The sequence below is a fragment of the Apis cerana genome, linkage group LG15, assembly GCF_029169275.1.
Source record: "Apis cerana isolate GH-2021 linkage group LG15, AcerK_1.0, whole genome shotgun sequence".
NCBI classification, from domain to species: domain Eukaryota; kingdom Metazoa; phylum Arthropoda; class Insecta; order Hymenoptera; family Apidae; genus Apis; species Apis cerana.
In genome coordinates, this window is record NC_083866.1 from 5853943 (window position 1) to 5875530 (window position 21588).

Genomic DNA, 21588 nt, shown 5'->3' on the forward strand with positions numbered 1-21588 from the left:
TATAGCTTATGGCAAAATCTTCTCGCCTTATCTCTCCCCATTTTTTTCCCCGCTGGAAAATAGATATCCTCCCATTTTTTTTCACCCTCCCCTCCGAATAACAGAGCAACCCTTCTTTATCTCGCGTAACACTTTTTTTCCTTTTCCTTTTTTCACGAATAACTCTCTTAAAAAGGCTTGGCCGCTCGATCCCGCGCTCGATCCTCTCGCGTCCATCCGCACGCAGGAGAGGCAGGTTCACGAACCTCGAAGCGGCTCAAGGATGCACGTGGTTCGCGTCGCGTGGAAATACGTGCTGGTACGTGCTCGCGCGATTGCATCTCGTCGAGGAGAGGATCGACGGTGTAAACACTACACTTCTCTATTCCGATATTTTATGCCAAGTGGAACGAGCTTGAACTCGAGCGTTGCATGCGAACGAGAAGGGTAATGCGCATGGAGAGGAAACGACAACCTAAGCGGAATCGCCAATTTTTACGATCGATCAGCGTCACGAGCTCTGCTGCGACGCGATACCATCTTTATCCATTTATCATCCGCCTTTTTCTTTTTTTTTTCTCTTTCGTTCCAACTTCTCGAGCGCCAACGATTCCATGTAAAATTCGAAACCGAACTCCGAATTCGAGGGATTCGAACGATGTTGATTTGAACAGTATTTCTTTTTTTTTTTTTTAATGTAAGCGCGTCGCAGAGACTTTGAAATTTTTAAGTTCGAGATTGAATTGAAAGTAGTCGCTCAAAATTAATCGACGAGCAAACGAATATACTCTGATTACTTTAAAATTTTTGGCGGAAAACAGTTATTTTTCTCGTTTTATAAATAGAACGGAAGCTAAGTAATCGACTGATTGACGGATAATTAACGTGGATTAACGTGGTCTCGTCGGGCGATCGTGCGACAGTTAGTAGAAACAGTTTTTGGAAATTAAACGAAAGCGAAATTGCGCGCTATTAGAGACGTAACTGTCCCGGCTTTATTGGCCGGATCTAATCGGCGCGACGTTCCAGATCGTCCGCCTCGAGGAGGACGAAAGTTTGGCCGCGGAGCCAACACAATTTTCACGCTTTTGCGACCATTTAACGCTCCTCCTATGCGTCGTTTCGAGTTGAAACGCCAATCTCCTCGTTCCACGAGGCTTTTTCCTTTTTTTCTTCCTTTTCGAATTTAATTCAAATTATTACGCCGAGTCTCGATGAGTCTCTCGATTTAAATTCAAAGACCAAAGTAGAAATGGGACTGATTTAAACGCTTCATCGATTCTCTGAAAAATCTGTGTGTTCGCAGAATCGGTTTTTAAAAATTATCGCCCATCGTATATCGCCCATCTTCCACCATCTTCTTCAATAAATATCCGCTTAATCGATCTCCGGTCCGTCGTGTCGTGAAATTTAGTACACGCGTATTATCCTTAACGACCCTCGTTCTACCTTGTATCGTCACGAAAATACGGTGACAGTTATCGCGGTTGCCGGACTCGCGAAAGGGGTTCGTGCTCGCATACGTTTCCAAGGCAACCATAAATAGGCGCCTTGAAATTTGGCTCTCTTGGTATTCCCGCGTCGCTTTCAGGTGTGGAACTTTCATTCTCCAGAATCGTCCAATACAAATGATCTTTACAACCGTGAGATTGCTCTCGAAAGAAAGGAAAAAGAAAAGAGGAGGAGGAGGAGAGAAAATTTTATCAATTAATTTCGTCGTATTGGAAGAAAGACGGAAAGGGCGAAGTTTTCGGACGGGCAGCGCTAAAAGCGAAAGCCAATCGGCAAATCTACACCCGGCATTCCCGCGCCGGCCAGGAATCCAATTTCCCAAATGCTTTAATTCGTTCAAAGGCTGCACACGACGGCGACGCGGAGGAGTGGCGCGAATCCAAGCTTCACGGATGGACACGCGAGAGAGAATCCCCTTGTCGATCCGGTGCACACCGGTGTTTCCCTGGCAACCGTAAACAGGCGTGCCTGATATTCTACACCGTGCATATCCAGGTAATCCAACCTCTCTCCCGACCATCTCGGTGTATCTGGATTAATTTTACACCCGAGAAATGAATTTGCGGGTATCGAGGATCGAAAGGAAAATGTCGAAATGGCATTTCGTATCGAGCCGTAATTTTCGTAATGGAGAGGAATCTGTCCAACCGGCGACCGTGTTCGGAGAATTCTTTCCTCGAGTCGGGAGGGGGGATCGATCACGAGGGAGGAGACGATTAAACGACGATCCACGTGAGGAAAATGAAGGAGAAGTCGAGGGTGGAGTAGCAATTTTTGGTATTAGCCGGGGGCTTCCAACGAATTAGAGGGAATGGGCTTCGCGAAATTCCTTTCTGCACACGGTTTTTTATATGTACGCTTTGTTTTCAACCAACTTATCCACGATGCGATTACTTATCCGTGTTTGTTTTAAAGATTCTAGATATATGGATAATTTTTAATGAATGTACTGGAAAGATTATTTTCTAATCTTATTTTCTAGGAAATATTAATTTAAGATATTATTTTATCTTGTTTATTACAAAATTTATTGATTTATTGACTTATCGATCATAATATGTATCATATTCGGAGTGATACGTACGCGAAAGTGCATTTGAAGTAATTTTACATTGTTTTTTTTTTTCTTGTTTCTTTAACTCTTTATTATTATTCCCATAGATAATATATTTGTAGAATTTAATAATTATTTATATCATACGACTACGTTTCTTTCACGTTTCTCTTAAATTTTTCTTTGCTATTTTAATTCTCGATCAATACTTAAAGATATCTCCTTTACCGATTTTTTGACGGTAAACCGCTTGACTCGCGTGTACGCCGGATCGATTTTACTTAGGCGTTTTCGTCAACCAACTTGAAATGGTAAATAATGAGTCAAGTTTGGGGAACGATAATGCGGATAATTAAATTAAAAGTGATGATTTCATGCTTCTTGATTACCGATGATGACAAATCTCTTTTTTTATTTGATCGTTTGTCGTCATTTTTCGCAGAATCCTCTTATTATTACTTTTTTTCAAACGAATTATTTCCCTCTGATCTGAACTTATTATGAATCGGAATTATCGATAGGACTCGTAATTTTGAACGAAGCTTATCGATCCAATATTTCAAAAATGTTAATACGTTTTTAGAAGAGAATGCGGAATAGAAGAGCATCCAGGGAAAGATTTAGTAACGTCTCCATTAAAGAGGCTTTCGATTTCCATAAATCGCTTCCCACGACGGGTCCCGTTCGTTCAGATTTTATGTACCGCCGTTCGACTAAATTTTCGACCGTAAATGGACCGTTCGGCCAAAGATATTTTATATCGCGACACCGTATCTCGCAAAACAGGGAACACCATCGATATTTTCCAAATTTTTATCATCCTTCCCTTCGCACGTGCTTTCAAATATTTTTCATCCGTCGCAACGATGATCCTTTGTCAACTCGGCAAATATGCGTTAATAATTGCTTCGTCGCTTATTTTTAAAGAAAAAACTTAATCGATAATTATTTGTAATTATAATTGGCAAACTGTGAAAAAACTGCATATCCTCAAACGCGCTCTAATTTGAAAATCGTCCTGATCTATCCGTGTCCATCATCGGCCGATTCTCGCGAGGAAAACAAAACATATCTTCGAGAAACGCATCGAGGATCCCCTCCAATATCGCATCTTCCTTAATACCATCGAAGAAGAAGAAGCGGAAAAGGGACGATAATCGTCCGACCTTAATCCCGATATCGAACGTCTATCGAACAAGGAAAACAAAATTTTGCCTTTGATATCTCTTCCATTCCGCGGATACAATCGATATTCCATTCGCGTTCACGGGATTCGTTCGGGAAAAGTGTATTGTCCATAGCTCCGTCTGGGCTCCGTTTTACGCGGATGGAACATATTGAATCAACCAGCCGGAAGGAAACTCGGTTTCCATCGAAATATGCCACGAATTTAGGTTCGATTCACCCTCGCCTCCTCCTCCCATCGACGATTCGCTTCTCTCAAAGGCTCTCTCCAAAGACTTTTCGACAACCCTTGTTCATGAAATCGATCATACAAGTCTGGAATCGATCGTATTTCCGTGAAAAAAATTCGATAACAATTTTCCTCTTTTCTATGATATATAAATATTTATTGGGTCAAGGAATCGAGAATACTGTCAACACTGTTGATGCCTTATATATATATATATATATATATTATGTGTTAATAAAATATCGATATCGTTTCATAGTATACACCTGCCGTTTTAAATTTCGTCGCATCTCTTTATGATCATTCCTCTATAATTCTTTACGTGTCCCGAAAAATCGAGAACGCGTTAATTTTGAAAGGGAAAAGCATTCTTTTAAATTCTTGCAGATCCAGTTTATGTGTATAATTGGAAAAGATGAAAAGAATCTGAAGAAATAACGGGATGAGATTTTTTTGTATACATCACAGCGCGATTATTTATGCGCATGTTATCCACATGATTTTCAAGGATTGTTAAAAAGTTGTAACGTTCGTTTTTGGCTCGATCGAGAATCCCTTGTTCCATAGGGAGTAGTAGTAAGTTTTAATTGGACCGACGTGTTTTCACAGGTTTCTTGGGGAATCGGTAATCGAGGCTTGTTCGATCGATGTGCTTGTTTGCGGAGGCGTTAGTTACGCGAGAAAAGTCACATTTGCGGACAGATTCAACGCGATTTCGATTAAACACTGTTTACCCTTTGCACATGGCAAATAGATAACTTCTGTTTCACAGAATCGCCATCCGATGTTAACCCGCCTCCCCACCTTGATAAATGCGACTGCATTCGAACGAACTTGCTTGTTATCGTCCATCGTTCCTTGTCTCGTTCCGTCGAACGATTGGTTAAATTAACCGTTCGATTTCGAATATAATCTTGTTATCGATGAGATTTTTGACAGCCTCGATGATATCGCATTTATTTAATTTCGTTGGTAGTTATTTTTAGTGAAAAGTAAACTTTTGCTTCTTGAAAAAAATAAACATTCTCTTTATTTAATTTTATTTATATATACATGTCGTTTAAATCTCGCGATTGTTTCTTTCTTTTCTTCGAGAATAGATTTTGTTTCTTCGAGAATAGATTTATCTTATTGATCGAAAGTGTACAAATGAAACAACAAGTCAGTAATTCATTTCAAATTGTAAAATTGATAATTCAACTGCGCGTGTTTCGTAATTTTGATAATTTTGACAATTATTGGAAATATGAGATAAGCGAAAAATATTGCCCAAAAATGATCGATCGATTTAAAGGTCAATATTTAATTTCGCAATGTTGCGAAAACGTTTTAATCGGATTTGAGATAAGATTTATAAAATTTCTTTGATATTTATTAACGTATAACGTATTAACGTATAACGTAAACAATAATGCGCAATAAAACAATAAAACAATAAACAATAATTACAATAATTAAAATTAATAATATATCGTATCGAAACTCTACGTTCGATGTTACCTCGTCGACGGTTCGATGGAAACTGGCGTGTATTAACCTTGCGCGTTCTTATATATTTACATAGCGTGATCGTTGATATTTGCGAAGAAATTAACGATTTTCTTAATTTTTCGAGTTCTAATAATTTGATGAATTATTTGATATATATAATAAATTTTTGCATATAAAAAATAACTGTACAAATTAACAAAATATTGTTAATAAATTGCAATTTTTTTTAAAAATTGTATATAATTATTTTTTCTCTATTTTTACGTGTTTATACTCAAAAAATTCGTTGATAAATAATTAAACAAAAATTGAATGTTACAAAATTTTTTTAGTTTTTTCATAAGCATTTTATCTTATAGTATATTTCTGTAATATAGTATAAAAAAAATAATGTAAAGAAAAAATTATTTTTCTCGTTCATATGTAATAAATAAATAATAAATTAATAATATAATAAATAGAGATAAATATTTACGTGTTACGTATTTTATATCAAAAATAAAATACAATAATATTCTGTTTTTATTAATATTATTATTAATATTAATAAAATAATATTTTTTTTAAAGATTTTTTTTTTTAAATTGATCTTGTGCAATCTATCTTCTAATTATCATTCAATCTGATCATTAATTATCATTAACGAAGGCAAAAGTTGATATAATTATAATTAATTAATAAATTATTAATTAATTAATTATTTGATTATATGTATCTATAAATATATACAATTCATATATGTACATTTTTTTTATAATTTTTTTTATAGTATTACAGAAATATATATAAATAATCTAATGATACTTGGCCATTTGTCAATTCAACAATCACGTGTCAAAACACACTTGCTTTCTCTGTTTCTTACGAAACCTGGTTTACATTGGCACCCAATAACACATTTCTGTAACAAAAAAAGTTGATACAAATGTTAATTATTAGCCCATGTGACAAATCTAAGAATGTCAAAATCTTAATTTAGATTTAATTTAGACTAACCAGATTACAAACAGGTGATGCCGGTTTCTCACAAGTATCCACACATTCTGAACCACAATTTGTGAATTCTTCATTGGGACCACACTTCACTTTTTCATTTTGCACGTTTCCATCAGGATATGCACCTATCGATCACAGAGAATATCAAATATTATTTAAACTATCGCGAAAAGAGATACAAATTAAAATGAAACGATATTTTAAAAATTTGAAAAAACACACTGTCCATTCACTAATAATAATAACTGCAGATTAATCGTTTGGAAGAAAATATTGAAAAGAAAAAGGCATGGGAATTTATAATTTTACTTAAAAGTTAATTATAATAAAATTATTTAAAATTCTAATGTACTTCAATAAAAAGTAAATAAAAAAAGAAATAAAATATTTTAAATAAGAGACGTTATACTACTTACTACAGTAACTAATTACTGTTAATAAAAGAAAAATAGTTATTATTCGAATCATAATAACGAGAAATATATTTTTATTATTTTTATAATTAATATATTTTTATAATATATTTTTATAATTAAACAATTAATTTAAAATATTTAATTAAAAATATATTTTTATAATTAAACAGTCAAAAGAACGTAACTATTCTTAATGAACCTAACTGTTCTTAATGAAATATTAATCGTTGCAGTTTGTCGTTGCAGTTTGCTTTTATATTAATTCGTTGTTCTTTCTTTAGATTATTATTTAGGAAAGGATATAAGATAGATAAAAGATATAAAATGTACGATATAAATGTATATAAGATATGTGTACACACACATTATATAAGTGGTATATATATATATATCATATGATAGATGTGGTGGTAAGTAAGATTATTATTATTTTATTTTTATCATTTATTTCTTTGTTCTAATCTCAATATATTATCATTTAAAATATTTAATATAATTCTTTAATTTTAAAATTAAACAATTTTCTTTTAAACAAATTAATAAAAAAATTATCAAAATAATCTAATCGAATTATTATAATTATTATAATTACCGCCAACCGAATAGAAATAAGCAATATATGTCCAAGAAAGTTCAATATTCAATATTGTTAAATATTAAAAATAAACAATGTCTATATCATACATTTTTTTCTTTCTCTTTTAACAAATTCCTCTTTTTCGATTCGTAACTTTTGTTTCTCGTGAATTTGTAGAGATTAAAAAAAAATCGCATCATCTAATACCAATGTAATCACAGATTAATAACAAGTTATTTCTATACAAGACGAATTCGCAATAGAATATCGCTTGAGAATCATTGATTTATATCTTTCGACTAATTTAATCGACATTAATTCAAAATATTGAAACCACTATGATAGGTTTACAGAAGAAGAAGAATAGACGATGTACATAGAGGTTGGCCTTTGATAACGGAAAGTGTGTTTATATTCCGCAAATATCGACAATTGTTACTAGATGTGTAATTTTACTTTGTGCGTAATTTAATATCTAGAAAATTTTTCAAATACAATTCGAAATATATCGATTAAATATCTGTGATGATTAATCAATTAATCAATTAATCAGTTTATTATCACTAAGTATATAAGTATGTGTAAATTTAGATAAAATATAAATACGATTTTTAATTTATCTTTTTGATCTTTTATTTTATATTTCATCAAATTTGTATGACTTTATCAATTTTATTAATATTTATCGAAGCTATCGAGTAAACGTTTACTTTATTCTCTTCGACTCTATTCCATACAATTTTTTCCAAAAACAAAAAGAAGAAAAGACGATCGTAAAGAAAACTGATTTAAACGGACGAAAATGACATAAAGACTATAACATAAAGAAGATATTCCTTTGAAACGTTAACAATATTTTTTCATGATAAATAATATTTTCATAATTAAAATTTTCACGTAATAAACGATAAATAATTATTGTAATCGAGTCGAAACGAGAAGAGAAAATACAAAGATAATCTATCGATCGTTTGCAAATGAAAACATTACGAACGATATTTCATCGTCTAGTCAGATATCAAGAAACGGAGAATGACGTAATAACAAACGGAGATATGTAGGAAAGGATAAACGTAGTAGATCAACGAGAGGAGGAAGCTGAGGTCGAGGTTTCGTAAAGGGGCGTTCACATCGAGTAAATTTTCATTCGAACGATCGAATTGAGAATAGACGAATTATTTTAATTTATTTTGACATTTTATTTAGGTTTATTTATTTTAAGTATTTTTAGGTTTCTCACCGCGAATGAGAAAAAAAAAAGATGATCGATTCGGTTGTTGGAGAAAAATTTGTCTTGGTGCAAGCGTGGCGTAAGGTCACTATATAAAGCTGAGAAGTTCGATACGTTAAGTAGTTTCAGTCGTTGGTCGTTCGAAAAAGTCTCGAATCAAATATGTCTCGAATCATCTTCATTTTGCTCGTCGCTATGGCGATTTTCTCCAGTAAGTAACGTTTTTGATATCGAGTTGAGAGTGAAAATTTTTGCAAATTTTCTGAAAGTTACGATTTTTTTTTTTTTATTGAATGTTCTTCATACATGTAGCTATATACGTTCTACACTTATCGATAAAAGTACAGAATTAGATGTTTTTGGATGCAATGATCAATGAATTTATCGAATAATTTCAACGAGTTAATATTTAAAAATGAATATTTGAATATAGCATCGACAATAATCTCTCGGATAATCAACTCTCAATTTGTATAAAAATACTTTCAAAGATAACTTTTATTCTCTAAATATATCTTTAGAGATAGATTCGAGTAATTTAATTCTTTTGTGCGAGAAAAATAAATGGAGGGGAAAAAATCTTATCGACCGTCAAGAAGAATTCTTACTCACGAAAAAATAATCCCGTGCAGATTTATTGAATATATTGTGATATATAATAAATAACGTGATGACTTTGCGTTTTTGAAGGTTCATTTGGCGAGGAGTGTGGTCCAAATGAAGTGTTCAATACATGCGGATCGGCGTGCGCACCCACATGTGCCGAGCCAAAAACGCGTATTTGTACCATGGTTTGTAAAATACCGCATTTTTTTCTTTGTAAAAATTTTTAATTAATTAATGATTACGTTTTATTTCTTTTATTCTTTTAGCAATGTCGTATCGGTTGTCAGTGTCAGGAAGGATTCTTGAGAAATGGTGAAGGGGCATGTGTCCTTCCACAAAATTGTTAAAATTCCCATTTAATTGGAATTCACTCTTCGCTTTCTTTCGCTTTCTTTGTTTTTTGTATTCGTTCGCTTTGCTGTATTATCTTTTTTAATTCAAAACAAACATGTATATATATATATATATAAATAAATAATAAACTGTCGTTTCAAAGCCTTTATTCACTTTGTTAATTCATTTGTTATTCATCGTACGAGGTACGTACGAATTGAAAGAAATCAACACGTTATATTATCGTGTACTCGATACACGTTTAACACGATAAACGCGAGTTAATATCTTTTGAAGATAAGTCGCGAGTACGCGTAAAAATCTTCGAAGAGGATCACTGCAAATTTACATATCATCCTCGCCTGACAAATAAAATATTACGCGAATAAAAAAAAAAAAGAAAAGAAAAGAAAAGAAATAAATAAAAACATATTTACACATTTAATAATTACATTTTATTTTTTTCGAACACTCCTATATTTGAAGAATAGCATTTATTTTAATTAATTCGTAGCAAAGGATCTTAACAATGCTTAGGTGAGACGCATTTGTTTGCGGCATTCCTTACGAATCCTTTGATACAAGCGCAGCTAGGTTGACATACCTGACAAACGATCATTTTTATATTTAAAAATCGAACGAAATCGGGTTTCGGAATTTTCACGGCACGTGTACAGATAGAGCGACACCAACCTCGGGACATTCGATTCTTTCACCTCCACACCTTTGATCGCAACCTCCGCATGCTTTAAATTGTTCGTTTTGTCCACAAGCGTTCACGTTGCTTACTAAATACATCGAGACAACACAAAGTTTGCGATTGAGCAATAAATGAAGGACAATAAAAAGAATAAAAATTGATACGAAACGGATGATAAATCTGAAAGATGCAGAATATTCCGTTGGATGTTAAGCAAGTACTTACTACAGATATAAGCAACGACAAGGAGAACAAAGAGTACGGCACGGGACATTTTTGAAACAGGATTTTCTGTCAAAATTTTCGAGCGAAAATAATAAAAGTACTACTTTTTGAAATTTGTGAAAAACGGCCGGTCTTTATATTCGATTTGTTCGGCCTTGTGAAAATTGTTGCTTTTATTTATTATTACTTTATCATTTTTACTTGTCCATTTCGTATCGCGCTAATGATATCGACTTAAAATACACGTGCAATATTTAAGGAATATTTTAAGTGTAACACGAGTATTACTCATATGATCAATAGTTAGCCTTATCCGATTTTTTTTATAAAAAATTTAAGGAATGATCGTTGAAGGATCACAATCGATAAAACGTAAAACCTTGAAGTGTAAAACGAATTTAGATTTTTTAAAATTGTTAAAAAAAATTGAAATTGAATTAAATATTGTCAACAAATGCATTGGATTTGTATAATTCTTGCAATCGATAGATAAATGTCGTTATTTATCGAATATCGAATAACAATTGTGAATTGTAATTGTAAATAAATAATTGTAAAGAGAAAGTTAATTTCAAATTTTTAAATTTATTTTCGTTCGTTTATCTTTACCAGTTAAAAAAATAACTCATGAATTGTTTACTTGAGGTTGTGATATATTAACATAAAAGAATGATTAACTATCTGATATGGAATGTTAACCGACATTTCTCAAAATAACCAATGAAACTAAAACTCTAACATCATTTTTCTTGTTTTTAGTAATTTATGTCAAATAATTGTTATTGAGAAATTAATTATCAAATAATTGTGAAACATTCAAGATTAGAATGAGTTGAGTTTCGAATGAGTGATATCCTTCATTCAAAAATTCATGATTATTCGATTTGAAGAAATATATTTATTGTTGTTTCATTATCGTGCCTGTTTTAATCTTGATATTATGATCGGTGAACATTTAAAATGTATATTCACATTAAAACAGATAACATTATTTATATTATAAATTGAAAATAATCGAAATAAAATTATACTGTGTGTTTAGCTATCAAGTAAATTATTTAATATTTATCTAGGTAACCCTATTATTCGTTATTTTTAACAGCGTCAAACACGATTAATCGAATTTCAACAAATCTTGCCTTGTGGCAGAGATCGCGACCTTTCCGTCTAGATTGTAGACTCGTTAAAAATCGTTACGCTATCTGAAAACGGTCGTTTTTCTTAAAATTACGTAATCCAAGAGATAAATATTTAAGATCGAAAAATATTTACAATATACAATACAATCGTATAAAATAATATTTTCCAAAATAAGAATAATATCCATTATTATTCTATCCTTATTTATAATATCTGATTTCAATAGACGAATAAACACTTTTTAATTTCTTGTAGCGAATACAAGATTTTTTGTTCTACTATTATTGCATTATTGATATGATTAAATAGAATCAATCAAGATTAATTCCACATCTTAATTACATTATTTTTTTTTATAATTGATAATTGTAAAAAAAAATATTATTGATATTATTAACATCGTTAGAAGAATAAAAGAAAACGAAAAAATCGAGAAATTCAAGTTTTCCTATACAAAATACAAGTTTTCAATTTTCTTAAATTATACCAATCATAGTCAATTTACAGGTGTATAATTATAATTATTTATAAAATCAAAAAGAAACGTCAAATACCTATAAATAATAGAAACGAATAAAAAGAAAAAAAGAAATGATCGAAGAAAAAAAAATTGTTCCGCAAGATAAGCGTTGAAAGGAATTTTTTTCACTATCTCGATTTCGACGAGAGGATCAATTCGATTCTTCTCGCATCGATCCATCAATCGTGCACGGCATTGTCAAGGCTGTGCAATTAGCGCGGTTCGAAAGGGGTGAAAAGGTGGATGGTCGAAGACTGATTCGATTGGGAAATTTTAGAGTCGTGGGTCTCCACTTTGTCAGCGCAGCGATCAATCCAGCATCCTGGGTCTCTCTCTCTCTCTCTCTCTCTTTCTCTCGTATCGGCGTTTGCTTTTACCTTAAATGCCATTTCATTGTCTCGACCGACAACGAGTTCAAAAATTTTCCTCCTCGTCGCGCTACGTGGATCCCTCTTTCTTCCACGTTTTATTCAACGAGACCTCCCCGACAATCGAATATCCGACAGTCAAAATGCTATTTATTATTGAGCACTCAGCATCGACTTTCTACGTTTCCTTCCCTCCCTCGAATAACGTTCAACCCCTCCTCTCGAATAATAATTCGTTTCTGCAGTCGAACGCCCCCTTTATGAAATTTATTACCTCGTTCCACCTTACTTCTCTATTTTTCTTTCTACCTCATTTCTCTGAAAATTGACGAAAGCTTAGGAATACCATTTGTAATTTTCTACAATCATTCAATCTCGATAATTCTCTGATAACGCAATCTTCAAGTATACTTCAAGTACCGATTTAAAAATGCCATTTCATTTCATCACGTCGTGAAACACGTAAAAATTTTAATCTTTCGCTTCTACGTTTCTTCGTTGATGCAATCTCCGTAATTTTTCATTCCCCGCTTTGATTTTCTATCGTTTCGGAAATATTGTAATCCCTAATTTTCTTTAACACAAGCGATATACCATAACCAAATATATTTATCGTAAATCTTATGCTACGATAAAACTTGAAATTTGAAAATTTTAGTTTTACATCCATTATCTCGATCCTAAATAAAGAGATATTGGTATCGGCGTAGAAGTTGCAAGTATCAATTTAACTTAATCGATGAATTCGCCATTATCCGGCGATACTGCTTCTTCCCGGCGTCTATTTAGCGTTTTCATGAGATGCTGGCAAACGGGCAGAGAGGCCGGTTCCACGTCAACGGGGACCACCAGCCACTGACAGCGGGAAACTCGATTGGAAGTGCTCGAGTTACCCTTCTTCCTTGCCACCCTTCGTCCTTTACCCCACTCTTCACCCCCTCTCCCCTCTCCCTCCCTGTGCAACGTCACATCGCAGGAGGAGGCAAGCCGTGGCTCCTTTGTGCCCACCATTTTACCCCCACGGAACGACCCGTTCTGACACACTGACCCGATATTAACGCGTCCAATCACCGTCCCTCTCATTTCGAACAATGCCGGTTCTCTATTCTTGCTCTATTCTGCCAACTTATTTTTCTAAACAAGTTTTTCTCGCGCCACGAGATCTCGATATCGGGATAGATCCATTTCCCGCGAAGGAAATGGCCTCCGGTCCAGAGATAATCTTTGACACCGACGCAAAGTTGTGCGTGTTAAGTTAATAATTATATTAATAGAAGCATCAGTTTTTCTTAGCTCTTCTAGATAATTTATAATAATAATTATTTTCAGATCTGTTTTTCCTTTTATTTATTGCTTATATTTATGTGTTTCTAAATTAATAATAATTTCGTGCATCATACGTGTCCAATTTAAATAAGATTATAATATTTTCCTACGAAAAATTACGATAATTAGATTCCGCTAGTTACGATATAATAATTTAAATCGTACGAATTGCCTTATCACAGATCTTATTGCTTATTAATTGCTAACGTATTGTTTTTATTAAAAGAGGAATTTTGTTGTTGGATGACATTCAACTTTTTTGCAGATTACGGGTAAGAACGTAAAAGCATTCAAAGGAATAGAAATCGTAATATCTGTTTTTTGATTTAAATTTCTTTTATTGAAGATTTTTAAGCATTTGTCACTATATAGATTATCATTACCAAATGATATCAGTTTCATGGAATGATTCTTAATTTTCATTAATTATTATTAATATTTTTAAGTCATCGATAGAAAAAGTATGAAAAAAAGATTATAGTAACAAGATAATTAACAATAATTCTGAATTATTAGCATTGTTTGCAAGATAATAGATAATAGAGAGGATAATAATTGCAAGATAATATATAGGATAATAGAATAGGGTCTCAATAAAATTAAAAAAAAATATGATTAATATGTTGATAAAACATTATAATAAAATTAAAATTTTATATATCTTTGTATTCTTTGATCTTAAAAAATTTTTTTTATCGATGGTAGATGAGATTTTGAAGTGTAATTGATTTTTGTATTGATTGAAAATAATTAAATGGTGATATTGATCGATACAATGATTGATATTTCGTCTTTTCACTTTTTTGAGTTTTTTTTTATTATTTGTTTTTGCTGTAATTGGTTTATTTTGTCAATTTATAAATTGAATCGTTGAAAATGATTAATTTCGCTTGGTGAAAAATTCTAAATTTTATTCTCAAAATGTACAATTGAAATTTAGCTTTTTAAAAATGATAAATTGAAAATGAAATGAAGTTTGAAATAATAATGTTTCTTAAAATAATATCCATCATGATCAAACTCATCGTACAAAATATTATATTAATACGATATAACAATAGCAATTCATTTTGAAATACCATTCAAACGAATTATAATATCAAATTTAAAAAAGTATAAAATGGAAAATTTAATTAAAGTTTCAAAAAGTTTCAGTTTAGGAAAGAAAAAACAGCTGATTCGCGTTTACAATTTTGAATCGTACAATACAGAAAATTTTATTTTTAGATTCTCCTATTTGCTTATCGTCTTATTATCTAATGTTACCTTTCAATGGTTCTTCAAATGGAAACACTTTTAATATTGTATCTTTATATATTAAGACAAAAGTTGAATGGAAAATAATGCTCCAAATTACGAAGACATGTGAATCAATGTGTCAACGCACTTGCGCAACTCTAAGTCAATCTTCCTCTATCCAGAGTATCGCGAGTTTTGATCATGATCGATATAAAATCAAAAAAAAAAAAAAATAAGCGTTATTACGAGATTCTTTGTTTTTAGAGATGCAACTATTGGGTGTTACTGCGAAGATGGCTACGCCAGAAACACGAATCATGTCTGCATTCCCATAAAAGATTGAAACGTTAAAACTGAACAGATCCAAGTACATTCGAATTTATTAGCTTTCACTATTAGCATTATAAATAACTCTGCAAATGGACACGCATACCACCAAAACTTTATGATTATATCATATATTTCAAACTAAAATTTAAAATTATTTAAAATTTAAGAATTCGAATTAAAAGTTGGATTGGAAACTAATTCTTTCTCATTAATTGTTAATAAATTAATAGAAAGATGAGAAAACAAAATTTGACGCATAATCATCATTGCCATTATATCTTGTAAAAAATGTAGATAATACCGTGCTAACGCATTCGTATATTTTTTTAACATTCATCAACATTGTATGCAATTCGATCATAAATAAAATCATATAGATGCATTCAATAACAATTTTAATTTTATTATTATCTTTTTTTTTTTATTCATTCTTCTAAAAATATTGTTTTCAGTAGAATATCGCAATCGAACGTAATTCCATATAACTATAACGTATTTTCAGATAAGGGATTTTCGATGGACGTTTCTTCTCGACGGGGTTTCCTGATCAGCGCCCAGATTCCCAAAGGGATCCTCGCGTTTGCTTAAGCCGCTTTCTGGATTAGCGGAGGCAGTCGTTGTCCGGCTGCTGACTAGCCAGACTTTGCACCACGAAACCGAACGCAAGAACAATCGGAAAGTCAAACAGTTTGACTCGCCTCGAGCATGCTAGAGACGCTCCAATATTTGGATTCGTAATGTAATTCGCAAGTCGAAAGTGCTGAAACCTCTCGTTTTCCTTCTATTTATATTCGCCTTTTCCCTGGAAAACGAGACACGAGATGAAAATCAAAAATCAGATTTCTAGACGCGGTGGAATTTCGATTGCAAAAGATTTACGATGTAAATTATATATAGGTTAGATCTCAATTAAATATTCATTCGATCCTTTGTAAACATTCTCTGTAACTAATAACAAATTTATTATCTATTTCGAAACGATTCCGTTTGTCGAAATCCGAGGTATATCGATATTCGTGAATTGAACAAAAATTTCTGACGCGATATTCTCAGAAGAGGATTTCTTTCGACGAGAGTAGGGAATTCAGTGGAAATTCAGTTTATTTTAATTCTCTTTTGGTCGGCATACGAGTTTTAATCGGGATTCGGACACGATTTTCGAAGAATTATCTAATTTTTACCGTGCAAGATCAAAGGTAAAAGTTTATCGCATCTCTCGTTTTCCAGCCTTGATTCGAATGCGCCGCAAGAAGGATGGTTATCTGCGTCATAGATCGATGTTTGCGTTTCGCTTTCTCGGATTTGGCGAAACAACTGTTCATCAAATGCCACTATGCCACGATTTGTTTGCGGAGAGATCATCGTTTATTCGCATTCTTTCAAATCGATTAGCAATCTTTGTTGTGCCAGCAGATATTGCGCAAACATCGCTTGTATCGATCCGACCGAGACAATCTGCACGAGATGTTTAAATGAAAATTCCGACTATTTTCTTTCATCTTGTGACAATCTTTCAAATAAGCTTCTCAATAAAAATCAAACGAGAAACGATACATACTTTAATCTTCTTCCTATTGAATTTAAAGATAAAAATAAGATTCTTCTTTGATTGAACTAAATTTAAAGAATTCACCTCGCGTGATCGAAAACACTCGATTCTGCAAGAGACGAAGGAACAATTATAAAAGAAAATTTATAACTGCATATAGCTTTATAACTCTACGTTTTCTCACCATAAATCAAGAAGGCTAATTGGCCAATTTTATTACAAACCTCGGGCAAAATACGAAATGATCCGTCGTAAATGCGAAACTCTATCGATACAGACCGGTTAATCAAAAATTCCAACCGCACTCTCGCGATTATACGCGTGTGTCGAAAGATCGTGGCAGCGATATAACGTGCAACACATATAAGCAAGCAACACATATACATACACACTTCGTCGAAAGACGGAAGATAGCTCGAACGTAAACCGTACACATCAGCAGCAGACCAGCCTCGATTCGAATTTCGCATGCTGCTCGACACGTGCGCTCCGCCGATTCCCCTTCTGCGGTTGAGCGAAGGGAGAGAGAGAGAGGGAGGGAGGGAGGTTGGCTCGAGGGGTTGCTCGAGTTTCCAGCGGGCATTTGTTTAATTGGGAACCGACATGGCCGCCGGAGCTCACCCCTGCATCCGACCGCCCCATCTGCACGATCACATCCTCGTGGAAATGCGTCCCTTGCCACGTGCACGTCGGTTTTTCGTGTGACCTTGATTCTCTCGCTGCATCCGTCAAAGGAATCGATGATGGACGCGTCTGAGTCTTCGATTCATCGTCTCTTCCGATTTTTGAAAAGAGGAAGCCTTTTGGGATGGGATGAGAATATATATATAAAAGGATCGAGCTGCGCTCATTGATTAAAGTACCTCTCACTTTTCTCTGATGTCTAGATTGATCTCTAAGGGTGATTGAAAAAACACGAAACTCGAAAGTTTTTGCCAAAATTTCGAGCGATAGATCTTTGCACAGGAACAATTCTCCGCTTCTTCACGCAACTTTGTGCGCAATTTTCGCTCTCTCTACTACTTTACTCTTTCTCTCGTACATACACACATATACATTCCGCCAACTTCTTATCCCGCAAAGCTGGAAAAAACTTTGAACAGGAAGCGGAGCTTACGGAGGGATCCCGTGGCAGAAATTCCGCGGGCGAGTTTCCACGGCGCTGTAACGACGCAGATTACTCCCCTTTGTTAGTTCACTTGTCGTGCAAGCTGTTATCGGCGAGGGGTCCGACTGTGAAATTTCCGCGGCGAGCAACATGGCCGCGGCCGGATCAACCCCTCCGCGTCAAGTTTTCCGCGTCTCTGTTCCGCTGGATAGAGAGATGAAGCGAGAGGGTAGAATGGGGGCCGTATTCCGTTTTACGCACTGCGTACATTATCGTCGAGTTCATTCTCCGCCTCTGTTCGGCCATTCCATTCAGTCGAACCAACTTTGGTGGATCAAAGTGACATTATGTCACTGAAATTCCACCACCTATAATTCGCTCTTTGCGGAGGATTTCCTACTCGGGGGACAAGGCTTTGTCGTAAAACGTGTACACTGTTCGGGGTGCCATATGGGCAAAGATCAGATGCTGCTGCGATTTTCCATTGCGTGTCTGTTATTAGTTTTGTTACGCGAGAATGTCACGGGGTTAAATTTAATTGTGACGTGATCAATTACTTAATTGTGATGATTTTGTTAGCGAGAAGAGAGAATGAGAGAGATGCTGAAAGAGGAAATGTAACCGAGAAATTTATAAATCTGAATACAGTTTCTATACTACATTGCCGCTTCTTTTGTCGATGAATTCTGATCGCTCTGTTAAATAATAAGAATATTTTGACAATTGTGATGATAAGTAGATGCTTGATTGAAGTGAAGAAACTGTACAACTTTCGAATAATAAAGTTGTTATTTTCTCTCAACGTTGACAGTTCTGAAGCGAGAAGAAATCGAGACAAGATTTTTTCCTTTATGGAACAGCATAAAGAAATCTGAAGCGTGTGTTTTGCTTGCTTAACGCTGAATACGGGGGATGTAGAATACGCCCTCGCCTAAAAAGAAAAAGGAAAAAGAAACTTCGCCCTTAATGTTAGCCCGGGTATTATCAAGCTCACGGGGATACTTTCTAGTCAAATAGTCCGCGGTTGTTCCGATGGATTAGAAAATACCGGTTGAAGGGCTTTTCCCGTCGCTTTTTGGCTAGGGGAGAAAGGTCTGGGTCTCGCGTAAAGGAGAGTAGGCCATTCAATCGGCTCGTATTTATCCTGGACTAATTAATGAAAGAGAGGAAAGGGAGGGGAAAAAGAGCGGATAAACATTCGCGAGCAAACTCTCGCTATTCGATCCAATACCATTTCGTCTCGCAAGGAGAGAGGGAGAGATACTCTTTCTCTCCCGTAATTCCAGAGAATTTTCTTGGATGATCGAAAGTGGAATTCAGTTCCGGTAAATGGAAATTCTCGCGATGAGAAAGGAAAGTAAGAGACAGATTGCGATATACACATGTTCAATTTTTCAAATTTTAATCGTCTCGAAGAACTCGACGGATAATTTAATATTCAACTGTTTGATATTTTTTGAATTATAATTAATCCTGGTTCGCTAGGAACACGATTATCATCGATCAGTCGCGTGTTATACGTGATATAAATATATAAAATATTTTCAAATATTTCATATTCCAAGCATTGACGAATATAAATAAGATATTATTTTTATCTTATGATATCACATCATAAGATATTTCATCGGGAATATGCGATTCACGAATATTTATAATAAAGATTAAAAAAAATATTGAATCGAATAAACGAATAAAATCTTTTATCTTTTTTTTAAATTAAACATACATTTGATTCTCGTTTAAAATTAAAGCGGGATTTAAGAATCATTCGCACGATGATGGAGAGGAGGGAAATTTTCATTGAGCCCACAAGTGGCTCGTTACACGGGCCTTTCCCCCTCCCTCCCTCCCTCCCTCCTTCCCTTTATTCCCCTGAAAGATCCCTCGCCGACTATTTCACGAAATGGGCGTCCGTTCGTACGAATGATCGGCAAATCGATCGGAAAAATGATTGGGTGGCTTGTCGGACAGAATGGTCGGATCTCGGACGAAATAACGGCCGTGAGTAAGATAAATACGTTTCTGGCAGGGAGAGAGAGGGGGAGGAGATGGTAAAGAAGCGACAGAGATTTCTATTAACGCTGACGAGGATCCGTTCCCTCTTCAACGAGCTTCTCGGTTTTCATTTCGCAATTAGTGTAACAAGCTTGCAGAGAAATCGAGAAACGATCGATCCTACGTGTTCCTTGTCCTCGATTGTGTCGGATAATAATGAACAGCCTGATGGCTCCCTGATGGCTAAAGTTGTAAACGCAGCAGACTACTGTACTCCCTGCATCCTGCATATCTCCCGCATATCGTTGTATCAATATTCATACGTGTGTATATTTTATCGAACGACGAGTTTCTATTTTTTAACTTTTTCTTTTTTTCCACTTTTTCGAAAATACTTTCCATCCATTTTACGATCAAAATATCTCAACGAAACTCGAAAGAACGAGCTTTCCAGAGCTTAAATGAACCTTGAGCGAGCGAATCAAAATTTGAAAAATTGGACATTATATTGCAATTTACATTTCGTCTTACTTCGCTCGAATTTTCATCACTCGAATTTCCAAAAGATTATCTCGTCGATTTTTGAAACGATTATATTTACATAATATTTGCTTGTTAAAATAACAGTATTTTTAATATTTTGCCTCGAATTGTTTCAAATTTCCTCCAAGGAATAACAAACAATCGAGAGAGAGAAACGAAGAGTTAATAAGTTACGTACACGTAAGAGTAATAATTTACGCAACGGACATAAAAAGGAGTCGCAAACAGCGAGACGAGAAGCGGTGAAAAATACCTGTCGTAACAAACACCGCACATCGTGAATTCTTCTCACAGTTTCGCTGATCGACGGAGAGAACCCAGCCTCCATCCTCATTTCCATTTCGAATTTTTTTTTTCTTCTTTTTTTCACCGTCCATGATGTATCTCCACTTACGCGCCACGGCCCGCGCTTTCCGAATTTTTCACCACGGAATCGCTCCATCGGGCCGAGTGGAGGAGTGCTTCCTTCTGGCCGACGAATGTCATTTTTCTCACGGGTTAGACCTTTGAGTCGGTCCGGGCTATCGATATCATTCGCACACTTGCAAACAAACGCCCGCGTCAGCGCGGACGAGGTCCACTTTACAGAGGGTGAATATTCTCTTAACGTTCTCTGAATCCTCTTAGAAAAAAAAAAAAAGGAAAAAAAAGAAAAAGGGAGAGAAAGGACAGAAGAAGTACCTTCCGATCGATAGATAACCGAATCTCTTCTCGTTTAAACCCGGATTGGACTCTTCTCGTAACCTAGTCACCGAGATAATTTTCGATTAAAATCTGTGTAACTAGGTTATCGTTAAGATAAATAACGGGGAAAATGAGACACGTATTGTTTTGGATATGAATTATAATTTCGATTACAATTTTTCTTAATGATGATGTTTCGATAATGCGAAGAAAAGAAAAAGATGTTATTTTTAACGAGAAAATTGGAAA

At 34.3% G+C, this 21588-nt stretch overlaps 3 protein-coding genes and 2 long non-coding RNA genes across 7 annotated transcripts in view; 2 read left to right on the plus strand and 3 right to left on the minus strand.

The window, feature by feature from the left end:
- LOC114577320 (uncharacterized) overlaps positions 1-17010 on the plus strand; it is a 49889-nt gene extending 32879 nt beyond the window's left edge. For both annotated transcript variants that reach the window (XR_009832879.1, XR_003697314.2), the window contains one exon: positions 15960-17010. This is a non-coding gene — a long non-coding RNA (uncharacterized LOC114577320). The remainder of the gene's footprint in view (positions 1-15959) is intronic.
- LOC107996360 (chymotrypsin inhibitor) lies at positions 4958-7292 on the minus strand. Its single transcript, XM_017054382.2, has 3 exons — positions 6863-7292; positions 6447-6571; positions 4958-6351 (listed from the first exon to the last, which is right to left on the minus strand). Exons 1-3 carry the CDS (start codon positions 6912-6914, stop codon positions 6271-6273), a joined length of 258 nt encoding a protein of 85 aa, XP_016909871.1. The 5' UTR covers positions 6915-7292; the 3' UTR covers positions 4958-6270.
- Positions 8743-9778, plus strand: LOC107996361 (chymotrypsin inhibitor). Its single transcript, XM_017054383.3, has 3 exons — positions 8743-8881; positions 9361-9461; positions 9543-9778. Exons 1-3 carry the CDS (start codon positions 8833-8835, stop codon positions 9621-9623), a joined length of 231 nt encoding a protein of 76 aa, XP_016909872.1. The 5' UTR covers positions 8743-8832; the 3' UTR covers positions 9624-9778.
- On the minus strand, positions 10042-13584 carry LOC107996362 (cysteine-rich venom protein 6). The gene is made up of 3 exons (XM_017054386.3): positions 10535-13584; positions 10303-10397; positions 10042-10213 (listed from the first exon to the last, which is right to left on the minus strand). Exons 1-3 carry the CDS (start codon positions 10581-10583, stop codon positions 10133-10135), a joined length of 225 nt encoding a protein of 74 aa, XP_016909875.1. The 5' UTR covers positions 10584-13584; the 3' UTR covers positions 10042-10132.
- LOC133667405 (uncharacterized) lies at positions 15836-20894 on the minus strand. 2 transcript variants are annotated; one of them, XR_009832878.1, is made up of 3 exons: positions 17191-20894; positions 17016-17115; positions 15836-16912 (listed from the first exon to the last, which is right to left on the minus strand). It is a non-coding gene; the product is annotated as an uncharacterized LOC133667405 (long non-coding RNA). The 2 variants fall into 2 exon arrangements; XR_009832877.1 differs by having other exon boundaries at positions 17016-20894.
- Positions 20895-21588: the final 694 nt, after the last annotated feature.

Coding starts and splice junctions, on each gene's coding strand:
- LOC107996360 (XM_017054382.2), bottom strand. CDS start 6,914: ATGATTCGAATAATAACTATTTTTCTTTTATTAACAGTAATTAGTTAC. Junction 6,572..6,862: donor AACAGTAATTAGTTACTGTA/GTAAGTAGTATA, acceptor TGTGATCGATAG/GTGCATATCCTGATGGAAAC. Junction 6,352..6,446: donor CATCACCTGTTTGTAATCTG/GTTAGTCTAAAT, acceptor TTTTTGTTACAG/AAATGTGTTATTGGGTGCCA.
- LOC107996361 (XM_017054383.3), top strand. CDS start 8,833: ATGTCTCGAATCATCTTCATTTTGCTCGTCGCTATGGCGATTTTCTCC. Junction 8,882..9,360: donor CGCTATGGCGATTTTCTCCA/GTAAGTAACGTT, acceptor GCGTTTTTGAAG/GTTCATTTGGCGAGGAGTGT. Junction 9,462..9,542: donor AAACGCGTATTTGTACCATG/GTTTGTAAAATA, acceptor TTATTCTTTTAG/CAATGTCGTATCGGTTGTCA.
- LOC107996362 (XM_017054386.3), bottom strand. CDS start 10,583: ATGTCCCGTGCCGTACTCTTTGTTCTCCTTGTCGTTGCTTATATCTGT. Junction 10,398..10,534: donor TGTCGTTGCTTATATCTGTA/GTAAGTACTTGC, acceptor CGATGTATTTAG/TAAGCAACGTGAACGCTTGT. Junction 10,214..10,302: donor AAAGAATCGAATGTCCCGAG/GTTGGTGTCGCT, acceptor ATCGTTTGTCAG/GTATGTCAACCTAGCTGCGC.